Raw genomic sequence first — 24,761 nt, 5'->3', positions numbered from 1 at the left:
TGATCCAGTGTTGCGATCTGGGTATTCGAGTCAAGCTCGCAAGCCTGTGATTTTGCTTGTCATGCTGTACGGATTGTCTTGTAACGTGTCTTGACAACCACTACCTATTTGGTCTGGCACATTCTGGTCTCTGTGTTGTGCGTGCGTGTCTTTGTGTGGATTGACTGGTTAGATTTATGTTATTATTCTGCATCTCACAGGTGTTATTATTTTACACCATCATTATTCCTTTTATTACGTTTGCTCTCGGCTTTACAAGCCCGATTACTTGTTTATTTTAATAGATTTTTCTTTCTGTTTTATTTGTTTGTTAGATATGCTTATTGATCTCCTAACTATGGCAACCTCTCAGCCTCCTTGTTTTGTTTTCTTTGCCGGGCCTACTTCTTGGTGTTTTTGTATCTGGGGATGCTGTCAGTTTGGAGATAATTGTTGTGTTCACGTCTTTGAATGTACAATTGGAGTTCAAGTGTAGCATTACCAAATGCGTTGATTGTGTGGCTTTTAAATTAATGTTTGTTTCTTTCACACGTGTCCAACTTCTCACCCTGGAGAAAGGAATGCTTTGCGTCAATAGTTAATTTATTTTTCCATGAAAGATCTATTTTGATCACAATTGTTATCACATTTCGCAACGCCTCTGTTGCATCCTCGTTGAATTTTGCAAAGCAGATTTCTGTGGTTAAAAAAAACAAAAAAAAAAAAAACATGACTGCATGTACAATACTCTATACGTCTGTAAACGTGAGTACGTTTTTCTCTGTATCCTCTATTTCTTTTCCTGTTTGCATATTCATTTGAATTTCATATTATGTTAATAAACCTTATTCTTGTGATCCCAATCTTTTATTGTGAGTATGTGCCTTTTCTACTTCCTTTCATAAGTTTAAGAGGCATGAATTCAGTTCCTGGCAGTCTCTAGCCTTTTCCAACTGGTCAACGAGGTAAGTGTTTTGTGTGCGTTAGGGCTGGGTGGTGGTGGAGAGTTTACTATTATCTTTAGAAATGAGCCTTACACATACAATTTCATGTTTGTTATCTTTAACTTTTTCGTAGCTTACAAATTCTTCTTTCACCAGAATGAATACTCCCCCTCCTACCATTCCAGTCCTATCTCTACGATACACACTCCAGTTCCGTGAGAAAATTTCTGCATCCATTATATCATTTCTCAGCCATGATTCAACTCCTATTACAATATCTGGTAAGAATATAGGTATATCTGTTAAATTACTTAATGCTGTTCCTTTCTTTTCAATACTTCTATAGTTCGATACTAACATTTTTATGCCATCTCTACTTGACTTCCAGGTCCCTGTACCCTTATCACCGCTTCATACACCACCTCGTTTCCTTGAATGTACCTCCCTATAACCCTTCCAAACAAGTTTCCTAACTTATACGTACCACTGCGGTTGAAATGAAGGCCATCTGAGCGCAGATCCCTATCTCCTACCCACCCATTAGATCTAGAAATCTCGCTCCCAGTTTCTCACATACCCACTCCATAGTCTCATTTAAATCCCCAATCACCCTCCAGTCAGTATCCCTCCTACACTATTCCACTGATAACAATCTCCGCTTCCTTAAACTTCACCCATGCTGCTTTTACCAGATCCCACACATCTCCAACTATGTTGGTACTTATACCAGCTTGCCTTAACGTTGTTGGTACTAACGTGAAACCCCCCCCCCCCCCCTACCACCTTCTCCTTTCCCTCCTCCCTCTCCTCTACTTTCTTCAACATCTGCCTCAATCTAATTCCTGGAAAACACTCTATCCTGATTCCCTTTCCGTACCACACTTTCCCCACACTTCCCCCCCCCCCCCACTTGCTGTTCAGGAAACCAGATATACAGACAGTAATATGTTAGGCTCAGAAAATTGCAAAATATGCAAAGGAAAACCGGGGAAGAGAATAATGAAGAACGTCTCCCACCTAGGAACTGCTTTCATAGTACACAAGAGCATAGTGGAATTAGTCCAAAACTTCTGTTCACCCTCTGAAAGACTGTCTCTCTTGACCATAAGATGAGGGAATAAAAATTATACATTAATTAATGCTCATGCTCCAATAAATGATAACAGGAAAAATCCTGACAAAGTGGAAGAGTACTGGGAACTCTTGGAAAACAAACTCCACAAAATTCCTGCAGATTATGTCAAAATGTTACTTGGAGACTTCAATTCACAAGTTGGGAGAGAAAGGATTTTTAAGAAGATTGTAGGAGAGTTTCCGGCTTGTAGAGCTATGCAAGGCTTTTAATCTCAAACTAATGTCTATCAGCTTTAAAAAGCTGAGCAGAAAACAAAAAACCTGGCGGTCTCCAAACACACACTTCAGGGAATTCCAAATCGACCCCGTAGCTATCTCTGCTAAGAGCAAAAAGGAGATCCAAATTGTCAAGGTAAAAAATGGAGCCAACATTGAGAGTGATCATTACCCCACGACCATCAGAATGTGATTCATCCCTCAAAATAGACAAAACAAGAGAACTAAATTTGATGTTGAAATGTTAAAAAACAACTCGTAAGTAAACTAAAAATTCAAAGAGATGTTAGAAACGGACAATATGAAAAATTAAGAGGATCTGAGAACTAAAGCTGCACAGGAACTATGCCCTCTGAAAAGGGAAAAGAAGCATAGATGGTGGAATGTGAAGAGGCCATAAATAAGAGACTTGACAGTCTGGAGAAGGTGGGACTTTTCTAAAACTGATGGGAATTTTCAGACTTTCAAGACAGTGCTGAAACAAACTTCTAAAACTATAAGAAATGTGTAAAGAAAATATGAAAGAAGTCGGCTCATGCAAACTGAAGAAGATTTCACTAAACATAATACAATAAATTTTTACAAAAAATTCAAAGAGGAAACAACAAAGTATAAACTACCCAGTGTCGGTTTTGAAGGCAAAAATGGAAAAATCAGACTAAACAACAAGGACAGTTGTAAAATTTTGGCACATTATTGTGAAAAACTACTGAACTGCGAAGAACCTGAAGAAAGATTAGAATTCAGTCAACCACAAACAAAAGCTAAACCCTCGGACCCGCCATATGAGAAAGAAATATATGACAATCCAAAGTCTGAAAAACAATAAGGTTGCAGGGGAAGATTTGATTGTTGCAGAACTGTGGAAAGAAGCAGGCAGTCAAGCAAGATAGGAACTGACAAACATAATACAAGAATTCTGGACAGCGGAGAAAATCCCTGAAGATAGGAAGAACGCACTGATACATCTATTATATAAGAACAGTGATAACACAGATGTGAACAATTACAGAAGAATCTCCCTAGTAGCAGTTACATATAAAATACTGTCAAAAGCTCTTCATAATAGAATTGAACCAATAATCGACAAACAAATCGGAGAATACCAAGGTGGGTTCAGGAAAGGTAGATCATGTGCAGAACAGATTCTAAACCTGAAAACTATAACACGAGACAGAGTTACAAAGAACAAAAACTATGTCATAGTTTTTGTGGGCTTCAAAAAAGCGTACGATTCAGTACACAAAATTTTGCTAGTGAACATTTTAGAGGAATTTGGAGTTGACAGAAAATAAATCAATATATTTAGCCAAACTCTGACTGAAACAAAGTCCAAGGTGAAATTTATGGGAGAGATCTCAGATTAATTTGAAATTAAAACTGGTCGTAATCTATAATCTTCAATTCCGTATTGACAATTGCACAATTAAAAATAGGAGAGGATTTCCACCAATCAATACTTATTTATTGTATATATTAAACTACAGGACCGGTTTCGACCTCATATTCTAGGTCATCTTCAGCTGAACCATACATATATATTTATATAATGAAGCTTTGATTAAGATTGTGGTGTTGAAGGAATGCCATATGATGATGATGTACATTTAGTCACATACAAATGGGGCACGTCTTAGCGTGAACTGGCGTATATATCATTCTGTACAATGTTGCAACTGTATGTCTAAAATATTGAAGGTCTTAAAACTAGTGTATAAAACATGTCTTTACCTAAACTAACTTATATATATGTACAAGATAAAAACAATATATAAAAACACTTCATGCATATGAACATTCGTTCTTGCTTGGTGGTCAATACATCGACTAACTTCCATATTTAAGTCTTATTCACAGTTGTACACTTCAGCTGCTATTCTAGGAGTTTGTAAAATTGCATGGATAAAAGTTTTGTCTTCCTGTGCGTATGTGAGATAAAGTACTTTCAATATTTTTTAAAAAGGGGGCCAAATGTATGGATGAAATTCAAGTAAAATATGTTCAGCTCTGCTGTGTGTGTTGCCCTTTTATTAGAACCAATTCATGTTGTCTTTTTGGCGTCCGTAAATTTGGATGACATTGGTTTCAAAGTAGTGGCTCCTTTCCCATTTGTAGCTGTGCAATGATGTTATGTTTATCTGTGGAAGATAAGATTGAGTTATAAGTGATATTGTGTGGAGGAATGTCTAAGGGTTATGTGTGTGAATTGGAATATGTACTTACTGTTGTTGGTGTAGCTGAGTTGTGTTTGACATGCGAGCTTGTAATGTACTACTTCGTGTTCTTCTTGGGCTTATACTAGCTGCTGTGAGGGGAAGGGAAGGAGGGGTAGGGAGAGTTGTTGTTGTTGTGGGGGTAGGGATGGAGCTGGGTGTGTTGTTTGGTGTTTTTCTGTTGCGTGTTGCGTTCTGTTTATCGATTAACTTAAGGTAAGGGTTTTTTAGGGCGAGGATAACTGTATTGAAGATGATGTTAGTTTTTTTCTGTGATTTCATTTATGTTGTAATTTGGATTGGTGTATTGATCTAGAGTGATGTAAAATTCTTCTGTTATGTTGAGCAGGGGGCCTTTGGGGTTTATGTTTAGGATTTGCATATCGTTATCGATGTTTGTAAAACTGTGTTTATAGTCTCAGCAACAACAAATACAACCACTCAGGGGTATACCGTATCAAATGTAATAACTGCGAGACCAGCTATATCGGACGTACCGGTAGAAACTTCCTAACCCGATATAACAAACACATAAACGCAGTGAAACACAATCATTTTTCCTCAATAGGACAACATGTCGCAGACTATAAACACAGTTTTACAAACATCGATAACGATATGCAAATCCTAAACATAAACCCCAAAGGCCCCCTGCTCAACATAACAGAAGAATTTTACATCACTCTAGATCAATACACCAATCCAAATTACAACATAAACGAAATCACAGAAAAAACTAACATCATCTTCAATACAGTTATCCCCGCCCTAAAAAACCCTTACCTTAAGTTAATCGATAAACAGAACGCAACACGCAACAGAAAAACACCAAACAACACACCCAGCTCCATCCCTACCCCCACAACAACAACAACTCTCCCTACCCCTCCTTCCCTTCCCCTCACAGCAGCTAGTATAAGCCCAAGAAGAACACGAAGTAGTACATTACAAGCTCGCATGTCAAACACAATTCAGCTACACCAACAACAGTAAGTACATATTCCAATTCACACACATAACCCTTAGACATTCCTCCACACAATATCACTTATAACTCAATCTTATCTTCCACAGATAAACATAACATCATTGCACAGCTACAAATGGGAAAGGAGCCACTACTTTGAAACCAATGTCATCCAAATTTACGGACGCCAAAAAGACAACATGAATTGGTTCTAATAAAAGGGCAACACACACAGCAGAGCTGAACATATTTTACTTGAATTTCATCCATACATTTGGCCCCCTTTTTAAAAAATATTGAAAGTGTTTTATCTCACATACGCACAGGAAGACAAAACTTTTATCCATGCAATTTTACAAACTCCTAGAATAGCAGCTGAAGTGTACAACTGTGAATAAGACTTAAATATGGAAGTTAGTCGATGTATTGACCACCAAGCAAGAACGAATGTTCATATGCATGAAGTGTTTTTATATATTGTTTTTATCTTGTACATATATATAAGTTAGTTTAGGTAAAGACATGTTTTATACACTAGTTTTAAGACCTTCAATATTTTAGACATACAGTTGCAACATTGTACAGAATGACATATACGCCAGTTCACGATAAGACGTGCCCCATTTGTATGTGACTAAATGTACATCATCATCATATGGCATTCCTTCAACACCACAATCTTAATCAAAGCTTCATTATATAAATATGTATGTATGGTTCAGCTGAAGATGACCTTGAATATGAGGTCGAAACCGGTCCTGTAGTTTAATATATACAATAAATAAGTATTGATTGGTGGAAATCCTCTCCTATTTTTAATTAAAACTGGTGTCAGGCAGGGAGATTGGAGGTGAAATAATTCAGGTCAATGGACTCAATAAGGAAGCATACAGATGAAGAGCAAGAAAACTGACATACCAACTCACTAAAGATACCTATGAAAAGAAGAATCTCTCAAGGAAAACTAAAATCAAACACTTCAACACAGTAATCAAACCAGAGAGTCTGTATGCCACAGAATGCATGTTTTCTATGAAAACTGGTGAAACAGAAGAGATAGAGAAAAAAGAAAGGAAAATATTGAGGAAAATTTGGGGGCCATTGAAAACAAAGAAGGAGAGTTTAGACATAGGAGGAATAAAGATCTCTACAAGGATGAAGAAAATGAAAGGCTGTTAGACACGATCAGAAAGAGAAGAATTAAATTTTTTGTCATATAATGAGGATGGATAACAGTAGATTGACAAAATGAGTATGTAACCATGTTTACTAGAGCAAGAATGGCAACCAGTGGATCCAAGGAGTAAAAAAAAGATATGACAGAGATTGGAATAACAGTCGATGTAATACAAGACAGAACAACTTTCAGAAGATTGATACAAAATTTCAAGAGTTTCCAGGAGAAGGGAAAGAGGAAAGGTAATAATATCTGGACACAAGAGAGGAGGAAACAGCAAAGTGAAAGGATGAAGAACTATTGAAGTCAAGAAAAGGATTGAGATGAATGCACAGGGTTAATTTCTGTGGTCCTTAGATGACCAAAATCGAAGAAAGAAGAAGAAAATAAAGGAAGGAATGAGCTGATAAGACAACAGGGCTTGTACAAATTGCTTTTTTTTTTAATTCCTAGAATTCCTTCTTTCAGCCAACTAAAATGGAATAAAAATGTAATGTTTCCTCCACAAAGTCCGGGGCCACTGGCTCCCTCTACCTCCCTAATTGCTGCTACTGCTTACACATATCCTTCCATATCACTAAAATTTGTATGAATGCTTGCCATCATGTTCCGTTTATCTAACTTCTTCCCTAGATTCTATTAGTAATAAATGTTATTGGTTTTATGTACCTATAACTACTTATACAGTTTTCGGGAGAGACTGAATTCTTTTATATGCCGGTAAATCTACCGACTTGGGGTTGAAGTATTTAAGCACCTTCAAATACCACAAGACTGAGCCAGGATTGAACCTGCCAACTTGGGCTCAGAAAGCCAGCGCCTTAACTGTCTGAGCCACTCAGCCCGGTCTTCACTAGATTCTACTTCCTAGTAAATTCCTTCAATTTCTCCTTACTTCCACAACCATTTCAGACTCTCTTTCTAAGCTGCACCTCCTTATTCTCTTTACTTCTCTGTTACAATATAGCAGGTATTTACCATTCCTTACCACCTTTAAAGGAACATAACTGTTTTCACATTCCTCAACAATTGCTTTAAGCCCATACCACAGACTGTTCACATTTTTATGTACAATTTTCCAGCAATCATATTTACATTGTTTAAGCTCCCTCATGCCTGTCTTACTGACCCTATGGTACTGCCAAATAATCCTACTTTAAAGCCTTCCTTTCTATTGCATCTATTTTTCCTGCTTCCCAGATCTCACAGCTAGATTACCCACCTACAAATATTCCTGAATTACACGAGAAAAAATGGTCATTTTTGTGTCCTTACAATAACATTTTTTTAAAATTCAATATATTCAATAATCTTCAGAAATGCCATAAACGATGTGTGACGCAGGATGGTACATATATTGAACACATACTGTACCAATGCAATTAAATAATATTTCATTGATGTTTGTTTTACTGCATGCATAACATGTTAAAACAAGCTGGATTCAGTTTTTAGAAAAGGTAACACGAAAAATCATCTTAAGAATTTCACTGACATAAACCTAGTATTTGGCACTACATTGATAGATTTATACAACAGTCATGTGACCAGTTTTAGTTCGTTTTTATGGGTTGTTTCAAATTGTTTGTACTTGTTTTAGGTACATACGTGTGCTCAGAGTGCAACTACCCCCTGTTCTCCAGCCTGTCCAAATATGAACATGAGACTCCGTGGCCAGCCTTCACCCAGCCCATTCATGAAGATTCCCTAAATAAAGTCCCTGAAGAAGGACGGCCTCTGGCTCTCAAGGTACTACTTTATGTTGAAGTAATGCACACTTTCTTATTCACACTATCATCAAAATACTAGGTTCTTGTAGGTCTTTAAGAAACTGACCGTTTGAAATAACACTTCCATGCAATTGATGCACACTTTTATGTAACTTGTATGTGTTGTAGATATGCTTCTATCACTCCACTACTTCATTTTTGATCTGTTCTTAAGCAGTGTTCCATACTTGTACTGATTTTCTGATATAACAAAAAAAAAAAAAGGCAGCATCTTCGTATAAAAGTTTGTTTCATATTAGGAAAGACTTTTACAGAGGCTCTTGAATCATTGCAAGAAAACTGCACAAATGAATATCTGACAAGAAAACTTTCCAAAGAAGCAGTTTTGTAGTTTAAGTTAACTGTGTGTACAAAGAATTTGTTTATTGTATGAGTATCTCATTTACAAAATCTGAGCTATGCACTATTACCTATTACTATGGGACAGGGATTAAATTGAGCCGGCACTCACTGGTACACAGTACCAACACTTTTCTATAATTAAACCTTAAGAACTAGAACTTTCAGTTCTAAAAAGGGCATACCGGTACACACCAATGATAGTGGGCTTTGTTATGAAAGGATACAAAATCAGCAATTCTTGGATGCCTATCATACATAGATTACAATATGCAGGTGACAACATGAAAACACAGGAAGAACCCTCAAGTTATGCAACAGCACTAGCAATTCCCAGCTACTGACCGAGTTACACATTTCAGACATTTCAGGAGGCCCCATCAGGCTTACGTCAGCCAGAGAGAGAAGAGGCTATTTAAAGGCAAAGTACAATAACCACTCTCGTAATTGATTTAGCTGCCTGGGGAGACAGATTACCTCGGAGCGAGTAGGGGCATTTCAGTCGCCTTGACAAAGAATACTGCAATGTATTTGAAATGTTGGGAAACTATAGAATGTACAGAAAACAACACGGTTCAACCCGGAAGAAGAACATAATAATTCACTTATCAGAATATCAGGGAAGACTTTCACATTTCACATGTTTGCAGATTGCTATTGTAACAGTATTTTATGCATGTAGTTGGGTTATCTTCCTGAAAAATTGTTATTATTCGTTGTTGTTGGCTTTAACTTGTTTCCGAGTAATTAACTTCTAATACATTCACTTCTGTCCGTGGATGTACTTTCGATGGTTGAACAGATCAATTCTAGCATGGAATAAGCTTCCACACAGATTGCACAGAATTGTTGGAGGAGGGCGTGGTTGTGCTGCACAGAGGTTTTGTGCTTCCCTCCTGGCCTCTTCACATCTTTGTCGTTCCCCTTCAAACAGATTGACAGCAGCAGGGATGGTCCGGCGCCAGGTTACACGGTCGTGAGCAAGTGTGTCCCAGGTTTGTGGACTGAAACCTGTTATCTTCATAGTGAGCTTAAGCTGGTCCTTGTAGCACCTCATGGGGGCTCTATGAGGTCTGGTGCCGGAACAAAGTTCACCATACAGGATTTGGAGTGGAAATCTGGTATCACTCATCCGATGGACATGGCCAGTCCGTCTAAGCCGATGATGGGCGATTCTATGCTCTTGGCATGCACTTTCTCAAGAACAGCAATGTTGGTGACAAGGTTTTACCTCTTGATCCTAAGAATGAATCGAAGATTTTGTTGGTGGAAACGCTCAAGCTTTTTCAAGTCATGTCGGTAAAGGATCCAAGTTTCATAATCGTACAGCAATGTTGTGATAACAAGAGCATGGTACACCATGAGTTTCGTCTTCACGGTCAGGTCTTTATTCATGAACACCCGGTGTAATAGTTGTCCAAATGCTGCATGGGCAGCACCATTCTCTTCTCCACATCTTCCTCACAGTTACAGCGCACAGATAGGATACTACCCAAGTACGAAAAGTGGTCTACCTGCTCCAGTGAATTATCTGAGATGGAGATGTTCAAATGTGGAAGGACCTTAATCTTTTGAACGTTAATGGTGAGACCACAACGATCGCATGCAATTCCTCTGGTGTGAGTGTAGGTAATGCAGCATCTTCTGTGTACAGCATTTTGGTTACCTTTGTAACCTAGGTGAGCCTCTGGAAACAAAGTCTTGCTAGGTTGAAAAGCCCTCCATCGAAACGATACCTAACCTCCACACCAGGTTTGTTCGTAGAAGATTCATGTAGCAAGGCAGCCAAATATAATGAAAATAGTGTTGGAGCAAGCAGACTCCCCTGTTTCAGTCCATAAGTAATAGGAAATTTATCCAAGATCCTATTCTGATGGCAAACTTGTCAGGTCATGTCATCATGGAGGGCCTGAACCAGATCAACAAAACACCAAGGACAGCCAAAGTGTTTCAGTGTTATCCACATAGCAGGTCTTGGAACAGAGTAAATGCCTTTTACAGGTTATAAAAGACTAAAAAGGGAGGATTCTTTTGTTCTCGGCATTTTTCCTGAAGTTGCCTTTCATAGATGATCAGATCAGTTATATCTCTGGAAGTTTGAAACCCACACTGGGACTTGGGGAGGACTCTCTCAGAGATAACCTGGTGGCAGTTAAGCAAAATTCTTGTGAGAATCTTACCTACAGTAGATAGTAGTGATATACCGTGATAGTTACTGTGCCACAAACACTGCGATCACCTTTCTTGAAGATTGTGATGATAGTGGAATTTTTTAGTTCGCCGGATACTTCTCTGACTTCCCAAATTTTGAGGATGAGAGTGAAAATACCCATTTTGAGTGATTGACCACCAGCTTGAATTAACTCCAGAGGGATGTTATCTGGGCCAGGTGCCTTTCTGGGTCTCAGACAATCGACAGCTGCATTGAATTCTTGGTAAGTTGGCGGAACTGCCATCCATGGTTGTTCGGGCTGTTGAGGCATATCACGAAAAAAGTCTTCTTCAGCAGTGGAAGGACAATTTAGAAGGGTGGAGAAATGCTCCTTCCAATGCTCCAGTATTTCATAGCTGTCATTGGTAGAGTTGTCAGCAGTTTTCAGTGTACCTGTTTAAGAGCGAGATGGACCATACAGCTCTTTTATTCCTGTGTAAAAGTTCCTCAGGTCCCAAGCATCAGATAGTTTCTGAAGTTCCTGAGCTTCTGTTGCCACCAGGTATTCTTAATTTTTCTTATCTTTGTCCGACATGTTCTTTTGAGTTCTAAACAATGTGCTTTCTTCATGTTTGAGGATGGATCTTGAAGATGTGATAGATAGGCTTCCCTTTTTGCATTGATGAGACATAAAATTTCCTCATTGCTGTCATCAAACCAATCATGTCTCTTCTGCTTTACAAAACCAATGGTTTCCTTGGCTGACTTCATGATTATCTTCTGCAAAGTGGCCCATTCTTACTGAACATCATTTGTCCTAACTGGGTTAACTGTTAGCTGTACATTGATCATATTCTGAAATTCTGTGGCAAAGGATTTGTCCTGAAGTTTAAACGTGTTAAACTTTCTTCTGGGTCAAGATTTGGAGATGCCTAGGTGGTTTAAGGCGTGTGAAGATCCTGAGTTGACAAATAAGGTGTTTGTGATCAGTCCAACAATCATCAGTATTTCTTGTTGTTCTGGTAATAAGTATGTCCTTATCACAATGCCTTGTAATGACATAATCAAGAACATGCCAATACTTGGGTCGAGGATGCATCCACGTGGCCTTGAAGCGGTTAGGCAGACAAAACTGAGTGTTGGTGATGAAGAGTTTGTTCTGCACATATACTGAGAAGCAATAGTCCAGTTGCATTACAACTGCCATCTCCTTGCTTACCCATCACATTTTTCCATAGCCAATTATCTCTCCCAACTCTGGCTTTGAAATCGCCAAGGAGTAAGAGCTTATTTTATCTATATGGTTTGGATTATTGTGATATTATTATTATTATTATTATTATTATTATTATTATTATTATTATTATTATTATTATTATTATTATTATTATTATTATTATTATTATTATTATTATTATTATTATTATTTCCTGTTTGGCTTTCTCATTAACCATCTCCCTAAGCCTTCTTATCTAATCATTTTTCCTCATTTTTGGATGCGCAGCCTTGGAGTGAGTGTTTGACTCACTGTGTATATCTGTGACTGGCCGTGCCGTGTGTCTTCAGCCATTATAGTTGGTATGGTCTAAGACTGTGTCCTATACAGACACGTTATATAGCATCATTTCATATTGGGCCTTTTACCCCAGATTTGACTCTTTTGAGTCTTATATAATGTCTGTTACCTTTTACTAAATTCGGAGTTTATTTTCTTTCCTTTTGGCATTATTTACCTTTTATCAAGGGTTACAATTCTTTCGATGTCCTGCCTTCCTCTCCATTTTCATTTCAAGGCTTGTCCTAATTTGGTTGATCTTTATTCTAACAAAAATTTAACTACTAATTTTCTGGTTATGTTTCTGCGATCAGCCTTTATGTTTGAGTCGAGTTGTTCTCACTCTTCATTTATTGTGCTTTTCTACTTCATAATTCTGTATCTTAATTTTATGATTCTCACTCTCCCTTCACTACTGTTTAATTTGTCTTAATGGTGTTGGTCATTTTTAAAATTATAATGGTAGGGGAGATCCACCAAATCAATCCAGCCTTACAATCACTCTTAGTGATCAATTATATTCACTAAAAACACAGTACACGTTTTGGCTCCTGAGAGGAATCTTCATCTCTTACAAATAGTCTAAATTAAAATATCCATAAATAAGACATTGTCCACATGATAATCAGCACAAACATAATAAACAATTAAAACAATGTCTAACACATTAAAAATACTGTATACACAGTATGTATCAAGTACTTTCACAGCAGCGGCCAAGCTTGGCCACGTTACTTAGAAAGGGAGTCAGCTCTAAAGGAACAAAATGAGAATACATGTTTGTACTAGACTTACAAATGAGAAAGTTCCGCACAATTCAATACAGCCATAGGATTCAACCTTGAGGAGTATTTCCCTCTTCCATTAACGCGTGCCGGCAACATAATTTTTTAACAAACATTGCAGGAAACGCATGTTTTAACTTTAAGAAGTATTTAAAAATGGGACTGTGGTAATTTGAAGAAATGGCATCTTTCAGTTTTAATTTGACTGTGAACTTATTTTAAGATTCAAATTGAATGTACTTAATATATACTATGTATAGTGTTTATAATGTGTTAGAACTTGTTTTATTTGTTTATTATGTGATTTATTATGTGTTTATTATGTGTTTATTGTGTGATTGTAGGGCTGTATTGATTTGGTGGATCTCTCCAACTGTTATAATTTTAAATTTCGGAGTCAATATAGAACAAGGATTAATTTTTTAACCTGTTAATCATTTTCCTAAAACATTTAATCTTCTGGTTTCGATTAATATTCTTAGACTAACACTATTTCTTAAGAGTTGAGATGTCTTTGTCTCACTCCACATTCTTGAAGTACACCTAGTAATTCTGTGTCATTTTATTTTATTATTATCTTCAATCAAATGACAACACACGTACTACCTTCCAGATTTTGGTGTTTAACCAAAAATCCCAAGACCGGTCTCCTTTAAAGACTGACTTCAATCTGAACTTAGTTAAAGAAGAATTGTAATATAATGTCCAAACATAATTTGATTTAGGCCTAATTAACCTCTTCTGTGTTGGTTTTAAAACTTTAATTCCTTTATAAAAACTGCTTCTTGTATTTACATTGAACCTTTATTAAATCCTTATCAAAATTAATTCTGGGTTATCATTATGTAGTTTGATCAGCAAGTTGGAAAAACACAAAGATCTTATGGACTTTGGATAAGTCACCTTGATCTTCAGTGTACTTATGTTTGGTATCCACGATTAACCAATGAATTTATTAATTGATTAACTGTCAGCACATCACACTATAAGTCTAGAAAAATAACTCGAGATCTAGAGCACACATTATGGAGACAAGTAAATCAAACTGTTACAAAAATACACCAATCTTATAAAACCAATCTCAATTATATATAGGTATGGTACCTATCCTGGCTTTGAAGGTGGTATTTGAAGGTGCTCAAATATGACAGCCTCATGTCGATAGATTTACTGGCACATTAAAGAACTGCTGCAGGACAAATTTCTGCCACTGTTATATGATATAAACGTCATTATGTATCCGGATTGGCAGCTAGCAATTATTTTAATTTTTTTAAATAATTTTATATTTCCTCCTGTTCAGTACAATATAGAATCAGAAAAATATTTCAAAATAATATAAATTCCATCACCTTGGTGATTCTGAAAACCGTAAAAGTAGATAGTGGGATGTAAAACAAATAACGTTATTATTTATTTATTAACTCAATAATAAAAATATCTTTTAGTCTTTCAGCCTACCATCAGTCTGTCATTATCCTGGCAGATAATAAGCCGGGTGTGATTATGACATCATAGCAAATCATGTTTCCTCAGCCTGCGTGCTATGCCATGTTCCTCAGCTCCAGTTGTGTCATTGATGTATTTGGAGCAGTGACACATTATTTCTGGACCTTCATACCTCTACTCTTCAGTAACTTTACTAGATACCTCAGCATAGACAAACTCAGCAGGTCTCCTGTGGTGCTGCCTTCCTGATATCTCATTCCACACCAGTTTCAGACGCACCTCTCAAGTGCAAGTGCCACTACAGCCATTATGTCTCGTTCTTTTATGCTTATTGGCACAAGATAGCAGTGGCATATGCTGCAATCAAGACAGCGGCTATCACTAGACTTAGGTTACCCATTTTCGATAATTGATTTAGTGAACATCAAGCCGTAAGGGTTTTGAGCTGCAGCTAATAGCCATCAGATAAGCTGCTGTGTTAAGGATGATTCACAAGCCCTAGCCTCTGCTACTGCCAATACTCAGCACCTGATCAATGTAGATGGTAGTCAACGAATCAGCCTCCTCGTACGCTTAATTCCCCTAGCTCTGGGACTGGGTACTTATGACGTCTTCACCATTCATTTCATCAGGTCACCATCAAGCCTTTCCAGAGGCTATGTATTATTATTATTATTATTATTATTATTATTATTATTATTATTTCTTAATCCGTTTGTCCTCCAGGGTTGGTTTTTCCCTCGGACTCAGCAAGAGATCCCACCTCTATACTCAAGGCCAGTGTCCTGGAACGTGAGACTTTGGGTCGGGGTATACAACTGGGAAGGAGGACCAGTACCTCATCTAGGCAGCCTTACCTGCTATACTGAACAGGGACCTTGTGGGGGATGGGAAGATCGGAAGGGACAGACAATGAAGAGGGAAGGAAGCGGCCGTGGCCTTAAGTTAGTTACCAGCCCGGCATTTGCCTGGAGGAGAAGTGGGAAACCACGGAAAACCACTTCAAGGATGGCTGAGGTAGGAATCGAACCCTCCTCTACTTAGTTGACCTCGAGGCTGAGTGGACCCCGTTCCAGCCCTCGTACCACTTTTCAAATTTCCCTGCGGAGTCGGGATTCGAACTTGGGTCTCCGGGTGTGGCAGCTAAACACACTAACCACTACACCACAGAGGCGGACATTATTATTATTATTATTATTATTATTATTATTATTATTATTATTATTATTATTATTATTATTATTATTTTGCTAGTTGCTTAACGTCGCACTGACACAGATAGGTCTTATGGCAACGATAGGACAGGAAAGGGCTAGGAATGGGAAGGAAGCGGCCGTGGCCTTAATTAAGGTACAGCCCCAGCATTTGCCTGGTGTGAAAATGGGAAACCACGGAAAACCATCTTCAGGGCTGCTGACAGTGCGGTTCGAACCCACTATCTCCCGGATTCGAGCTCACAGCTGCGCGCTCCTCACCGCACGGCCAATTCGCCCGGTATTATTATTATTATTATTATTATTATTATTATTATTATTATTATTATTATTATCTCAGTTGCAAACAATAAGCATGGCCAACAATAAAGTTTGTGAAGTTCGCATGAGCCACATAACCACAAATACTTTTCATACGTACCAAGTTGAAATACCCTTTGTATGGATTCTAGTTTTTTTTCCTCCTGTTCACACTGTAACTGAGTAAGAGGTGGGGTAGGCTTACCATTTTTAATTATCAGCAATTTATCTTCATATTTCAGTTGTGTGAATGGTTTATCCACCAACTTACACACGGTTCAGCCATTTCACAAAAGTAGCATCACAAGGTCACAGTCACCTTAAACACTATAACTTCAGATAAACTGAAATTGTTCTGAGATCAACTGAAATATACCAATAAGTTCCAACTATAAGCAACCCATAAGATGTCCTGTTAATGCAAAAACAAACTCGTGATATTGTAGCACATGGGTGAATCCCATCAATACGGACACTTCCGGAGAACTTCGAGTCTTTGGGCCTTCTCTTTCCACCGCTCTCGTTAGCGGCAGCGATTTGACGGACCGAAGCTTAGCACAGTTGAAGGTTATTGTCCCCTTGTTCCCCACACCATTCCGACATTCGCCAGCAAGCCTCGCGCGGTGGTTCGAGGGGAGTGGGCTGCGATGTTAGTCTCCGATGCCTTGCTCTCAGAAATACGAGCGACGTTCTTTCTCATTGCTTTCAAGTTTTGTAAATGGAAGAATGTGTCAGATGCTCACATTATAATAAGATTTAGAGTTCCATCATTCTCATTTGAGGCTTGGGCTTCACTGATGGCCTTGGTAGCCCTCAGTATACGCCACTGCAAGATAGAATTTCTCCCTGTCTGATGAAATTTGCTGCAAGCTAGTCATACATGTTTGCCAGTATAATTATTCACTCCCAGTGAATGACTCGTATGGTTAGTCCAAGGTGGGTTGATCATCAACCCCAGGTCGAAGTGACTGCTATTCACCAAGTAAGCCTCTGTAATGAATGTACAGTGTTAACTCTCGAATCATGACTGTTGAATATCGAAAGTTGCCTACGTACCATTGAATCACCATTAAATGACCTCAAGTGTCTCATCTTTAGTCTTCATAAGCACTTTCCGTCCATACCACCATAGCACATGCTAGGAAGCCTTCACACTATGCTTGGAGTTTAGACTGTATATATAGGAGTCAATGCCCTTCGATGTTAGTCTCCTTAAAACAATAAGCATAATCATCATCATCATAGACTGTGTATACAGTAGCTGGGTTCAGCGCTGCTGCTGACTCATCTGATTAATCGGGCAGTTGGCAATTTCTTTGTTCCAAAATATACATTGCACACAGATTTTACAATAATGTTATCCTTTACAGTATATTTTTACATGATCATATCTGTCTGATCCTAGTTGTTGTTATCAGTATGTATATATATCATTATATTTAATAAATTTAACATATGCACGCACAGTTCATCACTTTATGATAAAATATCATCATCTTCATCATAATCATCATTGCCTTTGTCCTGTTTGATCTTGGATTGGGTTGTAGATCATTGATCTCCATCTCTGCATGCCTTTCCACCATTTATAATGTGTGTGTTTTCTTTTTGTTTTTTCTGCTTCTCCATCTTCCCACACTGGCATGTGATTGGTTATCCTTTGTGATAGAAGGCACAGTTATGGTGGACAGGCCATGTTGTCTCCATTCCCAAATAAGTGTTTTACTCTGAGTTAACAGTGGTTAAATGTGCTGTGCTGGAAAACAAATGAAAGAAGGATTGAGATTAAGGCTAACCTGAGGCTATGTAACAATGATATTGTTATCTAGACCTTAGCCCTTGAGTATTCATTCTGGAGGTCTTAAGTCAATTATGGTACACTTCATTTTGAAGAAAACCGCTGATGAACAGTGAATGCCAGGGGAGGCGTCATGGAAAAGAAAATTAACTGCTCTGGAGAAATGGAAGAGTTTTGGCTGTACCTTCTGAAATTACGTGTCATCACTGCAGCAAATTGTGTGCCTCCTGCATTGAGCCGTATAATCAATGCTGGACTCAGATAAAGAGACTCTCTGTTGGGAAAACGGACCTACACAGTTCTGAGTGTTTGTTATCATTGTTTCTTAATGTTCCCATACTCTTTCCTAGCTTGCTGTTTTTGATGTTAAAATTAAAATTCTTCTTGTGTTATAGGTGTCTTGTGGTAAATGTGGTAATGGTCTGGGCCACGAATTCCAGAAAGACCGTGAAGATGGTGGATCTCGTTTCTGAATATTCAGTCATTCCTTGAAGTTCATTCCATTAGCAGAAGGTAAGTGCTAGTATCATGTGAAGCCTGTGATCATCGCCTCAATGAAATATTTCATTGCAATTATTCTACTTGGGTCCTTTTCAGGAATGGAAAAGAGCGACAAGGAGATGGACAACGAGCAATAAAAACCTGAAGAATATGGCACATTGCAAGCAGGAATGATGAAAACTTTATGACGTTAACCAAGTAAAATTCATATGAATGGTTGGTTAACTGATGCAATGTATATCTTTTGTCTTAGTACTGTTTGCAGTGTGCTGTCAAATGTGATATTTTTGTATAGGTATGTTACATATTTTTATACCAATTATCTAGATGTTGATTCCATTAAACTGAAACATACATACCCCTTTATAATACTGATTAATTGTGATAGGATTCTGGTAATAAGAGTATAAAAATAGTTGACAGAATGTAAAGTTCATTACACTGTTTCTATGAGTTGTCAACATCTGTTCTACTCTTTGTATTTATTACCTTAACCAGACAAGATTGCAGTAAGGTGGATTGGAACTGCTAGTAGAAGGTAGGGGGAATGAGGACTTAGTCAAATTCAGTGACAGATGTTTTGGAGTTTGTTGGTAATAAGTTGCTGCTGCTGTTTTTTTTTTTTTACGTCGCACCAACACAGATAGGTCTTATGGCGATGTTGGGATAGGAAAGGGCTAGGAGTGGGAAGGAAGCGGCTGTGGCCTTAATTAAGGTACAGCCCCTGCATTTGCCTGGTGTGAAAATGGGAAACCATGGAAAACCATCTACAGGGCTGCCGACAGTGGGGTTCGAACCCACTATCTCCCGAATACTGGATACTGGCCGCACTTAAGTGAATGCAGCTATCGAGCTCGGTATTGGTAATAAGAAGGTCCCAAATTTTTATGTAATAATAAAGTGCGAAATATGTACAGTGAAATGTGTCATTAAATAAGTAATATAAAATGTGTATTAGTATTAATTCATTAGCCCGCCTGGTGGCCATGATCGTTAAGGCGCTGAAGTCTAAAACGTTCTAACACCGAGGTTAGCCGGTTCGAGTCCCGTTGGTCGAAAAAATTTTCACCATCAGAATGTTGGCCGGCAGGGTAGGGGAGGTGGTGGTATACAATTTCTAATCACTAGATTGCGTGCCAAAAGCCTGGATTAAATTCCAAACCTCTCCGCAGTGCTCATATGGAGTGAGGGCATATGACGCTGTTGATGGTGATTCGTCCGTCGGATGGGGACGTTAAGCCTTGAGCAGACCCCTTGGTGCTATTCGACAGGAGTAGGCTATGTGCCGGCACCGGGTTTCACCCTCTCCCTACTATCATATATCACGTCATTCATTTCATCTCCCATTAACTCCTCTGATGAGGTTGACGTCAGGAAGGGCATCCGGTCATAAAAAACCGCCACGACAAATTCATCTCACCTCATACCCGACCCCGTAGGGAAACGGGACAAGGGTTGGACAAACATTAGTATTAATTCATTAAATTTACAGAAATGTTTGTAGATTCCTTTTATTATGACTTACAGTTAAGATATAAACGACAAAGTTAGTGTTGTTGCTTTAGATATGTTACATAGTCTACTGTTCCTTAATTTTGACAGTAAGTATAGTTACTTATGATATTATCAAATTAAAGGCATAATCAAAATACTTAAAAAATTTAAAAAGAATGTTATGCACTATAAACCGTGGAGTGTATATCCAACCCTTGTCCCATTTCTTTAAAGGGACGGGTATGAAGTGAGAGGAGCCCTCATACCATTTTTTTTTTTACGATCGGATGCCCTTCCTGGCGTCAACCTCATCAGAGGGCTTAATGAGATGAAATAAAAGACATTATATATGATAGTAGGAATGAAGAGGATGAAACTAAGTACAGGAACATAGCTTACTCCAGTCAGATAAGACCAAGGGGTGTGCTCAAGACTTAACATCCCCATCAGACGGACGAATCACCATAAACAGTGTCGTATGCTCTCACTCCGTATGAACACTTCGGAGAGGTTTGGAATTGAATTCAGGCTTTTGGCATGCAATTTAGTGATTGGAAATTGTATACCACCATCTCTCCTAACCTGCCGACCAACAGTCGTGAATTTTTTTTCAACTAACGGACTCAAACTGGTTAACCACGGTGTTAGACCATATAGACTTGACGCCTTGAAGATCGTGGGCACCAGGCACTATAAATTGTGGACTATTTTACACAATTTATTGTTGTAGCTAATTTCTTGTTAACCTCGTGCCCTGAAAATGAAATAAATAAACATTACTAATTAAAGTTTTATATTAAAAACACTTAAATGTTTTTAACATTTGCAGTTGATGAAATTAAAGTATGGTTTCCTACTAGGAATCTTATTTTTGTTAAAGTTAATATTGTTTATATGTAAAATGAACCGGGCGAGTTGGCCGTGCGGTCAGGGGCATGCGGCTGTGAGCTTGCATCTGGGAGATAGTGGGTTTGTATCCCAATGTCGGCAGCCCTGAAGATGATTTTCCGTGGTTTCCCATTTTTCACACCAAACAAATGTTAGGGCTGTACCATTATTAAGACCACGGCCGCTTCCTTCCAACTCCTACGCCTTTCTTATCCTATCGTCGCCATAAAACCTATCTGTGTCGGTGCGACGTAAAGCCACCAGCAAAAAAAAAAAGTAAAATGAAATCCAAGTATAACCATATCAGAACCACAATTCATCAATATTTTTCATTTTCAGTGGTGAACAAGTAAGGTAATAAAATATGTAATTACATAAGAATCTGACCCCTAGTAATAAGCATTATCTTACATTTCTGTATCTTAGATGTGAACCTCCTCAATTTGTTAAATTACTTTCAAGTTCTTTTTCAAGGTTTAGTCGTGTTGTTCTATGTCCTTTATGTACAGGTTGCCAACATTTCATATGCATTGCACTGTTCTTTTTGAAGACAACTGTTATATTCCTACTAGAGCTGAGATTATCAAGCAACTGGAATGAAGTTCGACGTGGGTCACTGTGCCTTGCCTTACATTGTTTCTCCTTTGAATCATCTGGAACATACCCCTTGCTTGACGGTCATTTCCGGTACTGTTATGTAACTTGGGAGTTCATCCTGTGCTTTCATGATCTGACCTGCATATTGGTAATTTGTGTATAATAGGCATTCAAGAATTTATACCACCTTGAAAGAACATCTGAAGAACCAGGCTAACCATTCTGTGAAACAAATCACAACATTTCATTTGATAAAACCAAGATTTTAGCAGCTGTGCCCCATAATCTCAAAAGAGAAATCCAAGAGGCTATAGAAATTAAGAACACCCTAACAACATAAATTTAGAGGAAGACTACAAAATCAGCAATTCTTGCAGGTCAAGTCATGGAAACACAGGACGAACTCTCAACACCACCAGATACTTCCAACTAATTGTCGAGCGAGAGATATGTTCCAGATGTTTCAAAGATGAACCCTTAAAACTTGCAGAAAGATTATTTCAGGCAAGGCACAGTGATCACCTTCGTAGTTGACTTTATTTGCCAGGGGAGACTACCTCCGATCCAATAGGGATACATCCATCGCCTTGATAAAGAACAGTGCAATGTATTCAAACCATTGGCAACCTGTACTTAAGTTACATAAAACAACACCACGTCCAACCCAGAGAAAGAACTTAATGTGCTTGATTATTGTTTCATGTTTTCTCCTGTTGTTCTCGGTTACAATAATCAGTCCATCTCAACTTCCATCTGTTTTCCATAGTTAGATAAAAGTAATAGTATTGTAGGGAAATCCTCAATGTAATTTTAATTAATGTTGTATTGTCTGATTGTGATTTGATGAAGACAGAGCTTATAAAGGTGCTGGTTTCACCTGTATTTTTTTAATAATTAACACACATAACTTTGTGCTGTCCAGTTTTTAAAATAATTAACACATATACCTTTGTGTTGTCCAGTTGTGGACTAATGAAGAGCAATGAGCTATTAGTTTTTTTCCTTGACAGTTTTTCCATTTACACAACATGCCGATTGAGAGTTTTAAGTAAGAAATTTACTTGCTAAGTGTCATTCCTTTATAAGAATTATTTTATTTTAATGTTGGAGTATTCAACATATGTGTCTGGAATAAACATTACCTTTTATATTGCTATTACTGTTAATAACTTTTAATATTCTTGATATGATTTAACTCTTGATTGTATAGTTTATCAATTAAACCTGACTACGAATGTACATAATATGTGGTGTATGGAATATTTTGAGTAAGAAGTAAAAATCATTCAAGTTTCTCACAGATATAGAATAAAATTAAATTACTCCTTCATTCACTTGGACCAGGGGTAATAAAAAGAACCCAACACAGCCGGAACCTTCCTCGTTGTCCAATAATTAGAATATATTACTGTAATTTGGACGGATAAGCATCACCTTGATGTGAACTGTTGCTCCCTAATATTCTTCCTACATCAAGTCATATAAGGAACAGAAAATAGCATTAACACAATGACAAGTCAGTGTGGGAAGAGTGAGCAATAGTAAAGAGACGAGAAAACGCATAAGATGGACACTTGATATAGGCTTACACTGCTGTCTACAAATAGATGGACTCTCTCCTCATCAGTCTCAGTTTATTCAATCAGTCATCATTGATCTGCATTTAGGGCTGTCACCAGGAGGCAGATTCCCTATCAATTGTTCACCTAGTCTTGATCGTATGCAATTATCTTCATATTGATCCGTATTGTTACAATTACAATAAGTAGAAATAAGGATTCCACCTAATCAATACATATTTATTATATGTGATTATTTATATATATCACATTGTGGGACTAGTTTCAATCAAATAATGATCATCCTCAGCCATTTATAGCTAAAAATTGATAAATCATTAGACTCTGTACATATACATAAAACAATGACAGAACTTATACATTAAAGTTGGGTGATGTGCTAATGAGCTGTGTTATGAAATTTGATGTGTCTTAAAAAAGTAAAATTTTGCATCTGGTGACGTTAGAACAGGTATAAATTCTTGAAATTAAAATTAAGTTACTTCTAATGACATTCACATTTTGATGAATGTCAAATTCATCCCATTTGATTAGTTGAGTCTGTGGAAGGTACATCTATGAGAATTTCAGCATTCACTATAATCATGAATGTTACATGAGTGCTATCAGTTGAAACCCACAAATTGGGTAATAAGATGATCCTGAGGAGAAATTGGCAGTTTTTCCTTGAGAGAGCTTCAGTAGAGTTGATTGCCTATGTTTAATTTGTAAACTTCTGTGGTTTTCTGGAAATTTGAAAACGAGGTGTGGTTAAGTGACATTTGTAGAACCTCATAATCTGTATATAAATTTGTGAATTGTCTCAATACAGGTTGTTGAAGATGGCGTCTGAAAGGGAAAGGAAAGGAGAAAATGGAGCTAGTGAACCAATGTTGGATGAAAGTGTATGAGTAATATGAATATTGAATTTTCACGACCGCATTGTAATCGAAACAGACTTTCAATGTATTAGGTCGTGTTACGTACATGTAGTACGTGTTGAAGAGATGTTCAGTACAGAACAAAAATGGCCAGCCGGACACCAGTGGGATCCGAACCCACAACCTCCCGATTTTGCGTCGGTTGCTCTACCAATTGAGCTATGGTGGCCTAGGCCATCTTTGTTCTGTTTGAAAGGATCTGAGCTACAGGCCTGGCACTGCTGCTAGCACACTGTAGAGTGCGTTTAAGTCGCCCGTTGTGGGGCATGTCATTGAATATTGAATTTTCACGACCGCATTGTACTACATGTACGTAACACGACCTAATACGTTGAAAGTCTGTTTATACAGATTATGAGGTTCTACAAATGTCACTTAACCACACCTCGTTTTCAAATTTCCAGAAAACCACAGAAGTTTACAAATTAAACATAGTGTGCTAGCAGCAGTGCCAGACCTGTAGCTCAGATCCTTTCAAACAGAACAAAGATGGCCAAGGCCACCATAGCTCAATTGGTAGAGCAACCGACGCAAAATCGGAAGGTTGTGGGTTCGGATCCCACTGGTGTCCGGCTGGCCATTTTTGTTCTGTACTTAACATCTCTTCAACACGTACTACATGTAGGTAACACGACCTAATACGTTGAAAGTCTGTTTCGATTTTATGAGTAATGTGTTTTGCGGGACTCATCTCCGGTAGCACCGTCACTGCTGATTGTACACAGACTAAAGGTGTGTGAGGAGGAAGGTGAAGAAAGGGGAAGTAAGA

At 38.0% G+C, this 24,761-nt stretch overlaps 1 protein-coding gene and 1 non-coding gene across 4 annotated transcripts in view; one reads left to right on the top strand and one right to left on the bottom strand.

Moving 5' to 3' along the window:
- LOC136876402 (methionine-R-sulfoxide reductase B1) overlaps nucleotides 1–22,648 on the top strand; it is a 68,912-nt gene extending 46,264 nt beyond the window's left edge. For all 3 annotated transcript variants that reach the window (XR_010860588.2, XM_067150351.2, XM_067150350.2), the window contains 3 exons: nucleotides 8,231–8,379; nucleotides 18,408–18,525; nucleotides 18,610–22,648. Coding sequence is in view for 2 of the 3 variants with exons in the window: in XM_067150351.2 (XP_067006452.2) it covers nucleotides 8,231–8,379; nucleotides 18,408–18,485 (227 nt within the window). In the remaining variant the exon portion in view is untranslated. The remainder of the gene's footprint in view (nucleotides 1–8,230; nucleotides 8,380–18,407; nucleotides 18,526–18,609) is intronic.
- A 1,436-nt stretch (nucleotides 22,649–24,084) lies between these two features.
- On the bottom strand, nucleotides 24,085–24,161 carry TRNAL-CAA (transfer RNA leucine (anticodon CAA)). Its single transcript has one exon. It is a non-coding gene; the product is annotated as a tRNA-Leu (tRNA).
- Nucleotides 24,162–24,761: the final 600 nt, after the last annotated feature.

Source organism: Anabrus simplex, chromosome 6 (genome assembly GCF_040414725.1).
Source record: "Anabrus simplex isolate iqAnaSimp1 chromosome 6, ASM4041472v1, whole genome shotgun sequence".
NCBI classification, from domain to species: domain Eukaryota; kingdom Metazoa; phylum Arthropoda; class Insecta; order Orthoptera; family Tettigoniidae; genus Anabrus; species Anabrus simplex.
This window is presented reverse-complemented; position numbering and strand designations above follow the sequence as displayed.